This window comes from Hirundo rustica, chromosome 10 (assembly GCF_015227805.2).
Source record: "Hirundo rustica isolate bHirRus1 chromosome 10, bHirRus1.pri.v3, whole genome shotgun sequence".
NCBI classification, from domain to species: Eukaryota; Metazoa; Chordata; class Aves; order Passeriformes; family Hirundinidae; genus Hirundo; species Hirundo rustica.
The window spans coordinates 23,797,757-23,804,180 of NC_053459.1; the positions used below are offsets into that span (position 1 = coordinate 23,797,757).

At 48.6% G+C, this 6,424-nt stretch overlaps 1 protein-coding gene across 7 annotated transcripts in view; it reads right to left on the bottom strand.

The window, feature by feature from the left end:
- LOC120757381 (uncharacterized) overlaps positions 1-6,107 on the bottom strand; it is a 47,539-nt gene extending 41,432 nt beyond the window's left edge. For 3 of the 7 annotated variants that reach the window (XR_005702488.2, XR_005702484.2, XR_005702486.2), the window contains exon 1: positions 5,990-6,107. Coding sequence is in view for 1 of the 7 variants with exons in the window: in XM_040074674.2 (XP_039930608.1) it covers positions 5,990-6,012 (23 nt within the window). In the remaining 6 variants the exon portion in view is untranslated. The remainder of the gene's footprint in view (positions 1-5,989) is intronic. The other 4 variants (XR_005702485.2, XR_009208198.1, XR_005702487.2 and 1 more) reach the window with 3 other exon arrangements.
- Positions 6,108-6,424: the final 317 nt, after the last annotated feature.

The following is a 6,424-nucleotide window of genomic DNA, read 5'->3' on the forward strand; positions in this document are numbered from 1 at the left end:
TCCTCTCCATTCTGCAACACAGGAGAGAAGAGGCCACGCCAGAACTTCCCATGAAATCAGAAAAAGCTGAGAATGTACAATTTTTACATTATTTCCCTACCGATAAAACCCTCTCCTGGCAAGAATTTAGAAGTTCAGGAGGACAAAGCACTGAAAATAGGAATGCTCCCATGGACAACCAACAACCACAGGATCTTTTTCTTCACATCTGTAGATACGGACAGCACCTCCTTCCAGATCAGCCTTGCTTCAAAGGGACAAAATCTCACTTGACCAAATTTGACAGGTTTATTAGAAATTTTGGTGTATATAGAGAGACAAATGAAAATCAGATTTTGGAGGCAGGAAGAGGGAAAAAAAAAATCCTGCGTTTTCTTTGAGTCTTTATCAGTCTTTCCTGATGAAACAGCTTTCAAGCCCACCAGGCCTGAACAGTGACCACATCCCTGCTTCTGAGGGAAAAACCCTCACAAAAAAAAAAAAAAAAAAGGCTGCTTGGAAGGAGGTATTTGGCTCATGGATATTTCCTGGAGTAGTTGCAGAAAGGAGCCTGTTTGAGCATCTCAGGTCACCAGCAGACAATTGAGGCACAGATGTAGAGAGAACATCGAGCTTTGGGGGATAATCAGATTTATTTTTTTCAATAAGTAGAGCGTATTATTTTCAAGTGGTTAACTGAGAATAACTCTTGCAGAAGTACAATATAACAGTAATTATTCCAAAATCAATGGCACAAAGGGGTTCATTTCAAATCATGTTATGATTGCTGGATTAAAGTAGTTATTATATAATAGGATAGCAATTACTCCACCTTAATAATTTCTGGGTTTCTGAGGGTGAAAGTGATAATACAAGCTACAGCAGGTGTCAAATTTTAGATGTTGTGGAATGAATATTCCAAAGGCTGGAAAGAAACAAAACAGATTAGCATATAAAAACCACAGGCATGGAAAAGAGCTAAAAATACCCAACTACTTCACCCCTCTCGCCTTGAGCAGACATTCAGAGGCAGCTCGCTCATGACAAAGAGCACGCAGTTTAAATCACAAGGAGGCTGAAAAGTTCTCATCACCCTTCTCTGAAGAAACTTAAAGGTTTCTGGGATGATCAGCGTTATTGTCTGTGATTCTGGCGGGTCTGGAGCAGAGAATCAGGAGTGAACTCCCAGATTCGCAGGACACCCTAAAGATGATGCCTTAAGTTTTATATTTCATGTATTCCATGTTCTGTACTGCCCAGGTGCAGCTCTGAGCTCACATCCAGTGTCACTCAGCTCTCTGCAAACAAAATAAATCCTGTTTCTGCTGCACACCAAGGACAAAGGTTACAAATTTTCAGCTCCAAAAGCACAAACAACGGTGGCTGGAGGGAGGAACAAGAAGGATGGGACTGCATAACCTGGAGATGGAATTGGACAATTCAACCCCAAAATGCAAATGGGCAAAAACTTATCAAAGTGTGAGCTCTTGTGCCCATTTTGGTTCCACCGTGGGTGCAGCCCTGTCCAGGCTCTTGTCCTGCCCAAGGTGCACCCTAAAGGCCTTTCAATAAATCTCTGCTTTATTCTCCAGCTCTGTCCAGTCTCTGTTCCAGCTCAGCCTTCCCAAGGCTTCAAAGACACATCCCCTGCCTCCAGCAAACCCAGCTGGGTTTGCTCTGGTTTAGAGCTCTGTCAGCTCATGTAAAACTCCAACTCAGTCTCACGCTGGGGATATTCCACAGCCCTCTGGACGCAATCCTGTGCCATCACCCTGCCCCAGCTCAGGATCACTCTGAACCCTTCCAGCCTGACCCACCCTGGGATTTTCTGTAAAAACAGCCCCAAATGGTTATTCCTGGGTTTTCTGCTCCCTTATCTCACTTCTTTTTAATCCCAAGCTCCCTCCTTTTTTCTTTAAATACCAGGTGCAAACTGCTTTTTAATCACATTATAAGGGCAGCACTTTTTCAGATGCCACCTTAAATCCTGCTTGGAAGACTTGGAGAGAATATAAAGGACAAACAACCCTCTTGACAAGCTTTTGCAATTCCTCTCTGTTCTGTAGCAGCTTTTCCCTTATTCCCAGTTCCTAAAAGAAATCTATGCTAATAGACCCAAGAAATAGGGTTGCTTTTTTTTCAGATTCAAGACCCCAGAAAGAAGAACTGGGTTTGTTTGGGTTTTTTTTTTTTTTTCCTATTTTCCTTAGAGGAAAGATCCCATCTGTGCCTCAGGGCACCATCAGTGCCCAACAGCTGCAGCACCAAGACAGAACTAAACACACACCAGCCTGATTAGTCTTTAAAATCGAGTTCTCCTGGTATTACAGACTAAATGGCAAGTCCAAATGAAGTCCACCTAATTCCTAAAGAACAAATATTTGAGCCCTGTCAAGGAATGCAAAGTCCCTTTGGCAAGGGAAGCAGACACTGAGGTTCAACACAGGTAAATGTGCAGAGTTTAATACAGTCAAAGCAAGAGAAAGGGAAAGTCTCTTAAAAAAGGTAAGTTTGTATTGATTGTAAATTTACTAAATGAACTTCAAGATTTTTGCCCAGTCCTGTCAAAATAGGGAAACACAGAGGAAAAGCAGCCCTGGAAGCACAATCAGGCAGCGATGAAAGGAGAGGGATTTCTGTCACTGAACGTTTCTGCAAGATTGATTTCATTCTGTGAGGATTATCAGTAACCAAGTTATTACAGGCACTTCACAAAACCTAACCAGTCACAGAGCTCTGAAGGGGAAGCCCAAAATGTAGGGGAGATTTGATCAAAATGTAAATATTTGAGAAAACTACAATCAGAGTAATCAAAGTGAGAAAGAAGGATGCCACTCCACAGAAAAGTACGGAAAAATACACAGTGGCAACTTTTCCACCACCGACTCCAAGCTGCGACTGATCCCCACCTTGTCACCAGCCCAGAGCAGTCATTCCTTGGATGCCTCCAGGGATGGGGACCCCAAACCTCCCTGGACAATCTGTTCCAATGTTTAACAACCCTTCCCATGGAGAAATTCCTGCTGGTGTCCTCCCTGAGCCTCCCCTGGCCCAGCCTGAGTCCGTTCCCTCTCCTCCTGTCCCTGTTCCCTGGGAGCAGAGCCCGACCCCCCCCATCTGTCCCCTCCTGTCAGGGAGTTGTGCAGAGCCAGGAGATCCCCCCTGATCCCCCTTTTCTCCAGGCTGAGCCCCTTCCCAGCTCTCTCAGCCCCTCCTGCCCATTCCCTGGTCATTCTCCAGCCCCTCAAAGTCCTCCTTGCAGTGATGTACCCAGAACTGGGCACAGGGATTGAGGTGGGGTCTCACCAGTGCTGAGCACAGGGGGACAAACCCTCCCCTGCTCCTGCTGCCCACACTGGCTTCGATCCTGGCCAGTGGCCATCGGCCTTTTTGGCCACCTGGGCTCACGTCCAGCTGCTGTCAACCAGCACCAGCAGGTCCTTGGCCACTGGGCTGCTCCGGCCACTCTGCCCCCGCACTGAGAGGGGTGGGCAGAAGTGAACCCAGAAACCCTGCAGGCACAGGGCTGGGATTTCAGCATGGGGAGCAGAAAGGATCCTAAAACCTCTGCAGGCACAAAACTGGGATTTCAGCATGGGGAGCAGAAAGGATCCCAGAAACCCTGCAGGCACAGAGCTGGGATTTCAGCATGGGGAGCAGAAAGGATCCTAAAACCTCTGCAGGCATAGGGCTGGGATTTCAGCATGGGGAGCAGAGAGGATCCCAGAAACCCTGCAGGCACAGGGCTGGGATTTCAGCATGGGGAGCAGAAAGGATCCTAAAAGCCCTGCAGGCATAGGGCTGGGATTTCAACACGAGGAGCAGAAAGGATCCCAACAACCCTGAAGACACAGAACCCTTCAGCACAAACCCTGCAGATGCCAGCACATCCCAGCCTCCTCCTGCTCCCTGGGCAGCAGCCCCAGCTGCACCCCAGTGATCCAGGGGCCTTTCCCTCTCTCCCAGCACTCCCAGAGCAGAGGACACCCCTGCACATGAGCAAGCAAGGCAGCAAAACCCATCCCCGAGCCCGTAGTCAAATCAGGATGACCTGTGTGAGGCTTGCTCCTGCTCCCCTGCGTGATCCCAAGAGCTGCTCCTGGTGGTGAGGAGCTGGGATGAGACACCAGGATCCGGAGCAGGGCTGCACACAGGGTGCCAAATCCCAGCCCCAAAGCTCTCACCGAGCTCTCCAGGCTCAGGAAAAGCTGCCCTGCCCCTCCCAGCACAGCAAAAACCACTGTGCTGGAAAGGGTTTCTCGGTGCTTTCAGCAGGGAGATGAACCATCACAGCAGACAGCGGTGGTACAAAATATTAATGCAGCATAAATAAGCCCCTCATTATCACAAAAGCATATTAACCATTCACCTCAGCAAATTTTCCCCTCATCTCTCTGCCTGCCTTCCACCACAGCAGCTGCTCTGTGTGATATGGGCCAGCTCCTCCAAACTTCATGATTTCCTCATGCCAAAACACTGAAAACACGACGTAGAAACCTCCAAAGTGCTACACAAAGCTGGCCGGTAAAGTGTGCTACAGATCATCTCCCCCAGCCTAAACTGAGGGAAAACAGCTGCATAAACAAAAGGTGAAATTGTATGACTTCCAGACAAACATCTCTCCGTTACCACCCACAGAGAAAAGCATCACAACACGTCCAGTTACTGGAGAGGTTGAGGAAATGTGTTAAAGATGGTACAGAAACGCCCACTCCACTGAAACAGGCTCACAGGGCGAGATATTCTAGCAGGTTACTCCCAAAAAACAGACTCCCAAAGATCCATGGCAGCAAGATGCCACAAACTGCCAGCGGCTTTTGAAGCATGAAGCCAAGAGCCTTAAATAACTCCGCAAATATTCCTCAAAAATTCAAAATACTGAGTAACACTAATGCACTAACTATATTTTTTTCCTCCTCCCCAGCTCCTACATTGTTTATAATTAGGAAACTCTTGACAGATGAGGGCAGGAGCCTGATCCTGCAGGCTGCAAACAGCAGATGAGTGGCCAATGGAAGCCAGTCCACCTCTGACCAAAACCCTTCGTGTTGTCCCCTCTCTTCCTCTTCAGAAGAAGAACTCTCCATTTATTAGGAATTCTTCTAGGGCAGAGACGATTTTTGTGATACCACCAGATGGTCCAGCCCCACTTAAACCAGGAAGAGCAAATGTTTCTCTAAACATCAGAGGGAGAAGCTGGATGCTGTGATGTTCAGCCAGGAAAACTCCCCCGGGCCCAGCAGCCATGGCCCAAGCTGAACTTCTGCTTTGAAGCCTCCAAAGCTAAAAGGCTGCTCCACCAGGACTTGAGGAGTTTTATTTCACCATTTTTGGGACCCAAAGGAAGGACATTGCACTGGGAAGGAGTTGATTCTTCTAATTTTCACTACATGTGCCGTGCCTGAAGGCTCCCAGCTGGGGAGGGAGTGCAGGAGTGGAATAAAAACAGCGGTTTTGCTGTTTTAGGATTTTTTTTCCACAAAAAATAATCCAGCAAGGGACTGCTCTCCACCTCACTGTGTCCACATGGAGCTTTTTCCACACCCTGATCATGTTTTTTTCCCCTCATTTTCCTTCCATTGCCTCATCACAAATGACAAGAAAGCTGCACTTAGGCAACACCTTTTATCACCAAGCCACTGCTCCTCTCCTCCAGTCCCCTTCCCCCAGCTCCCTTCAACCCAGGAAAGGCAAAACTTCGGTGGGAAAGCATCCCAAGGCACAAAAGGGAAAGCTCCTTCCTGCAGCAGAGGAGAAAGCAGCACCAGCTCCTGCCTGGTACCAGCACAAGGCTCACACAGAGACCCAGGAGGCTCCAGGATCTCCTGGCATGGGCACGGATCCTGGGAATGCTGAGAGCCACTGGAGTAACTGATACTGGCAGCCCCGGGCAGGACATCCCTCCTGCAGCAGCCCCCAGACAGCAAAATCCTTGAGGAGGGAAATAAATCCTCAATCCCGTGCTCAGAGACAGATTTTTCTAGGAAAAAAACCAAACCAAACTCCTTACCTTGGAAGCGGCAGTTGTCCCATTCCCAGGAACAGGCCAGCAGGAATATCCAACCCTTCTGTATTCACCAATCCATGGATTACACAGACCCCACACCCCCAATAAACAACTCTGCCCCATCTTTCCCTCCTCCCTCCCGTCCTTCCCGGCTAAATTCCCTCCCCACAGCCCCTCCTTCCCGAGGGGCAGCAGCTGTCCCTGCTCTGCAGCTCAGATCCCCACAGGTGGGAGGGATAGCAGAGGGAATTCCCACAGATTCGAAGGGCAGAGAGCCGCTCCTGGCACTCTGCAGGGTGTATTTAAGAAGAAATGGTTGGATCTATGTGGAATAGCCGGAAATTCCGTGGGATCTCAGGAGGTTTAGCAGGACCAGGTGCTGTATCCTGCTCTGGGTTCCCACAGCAGGGACATGGACCTGTTGGAGGGAGCCAGCAG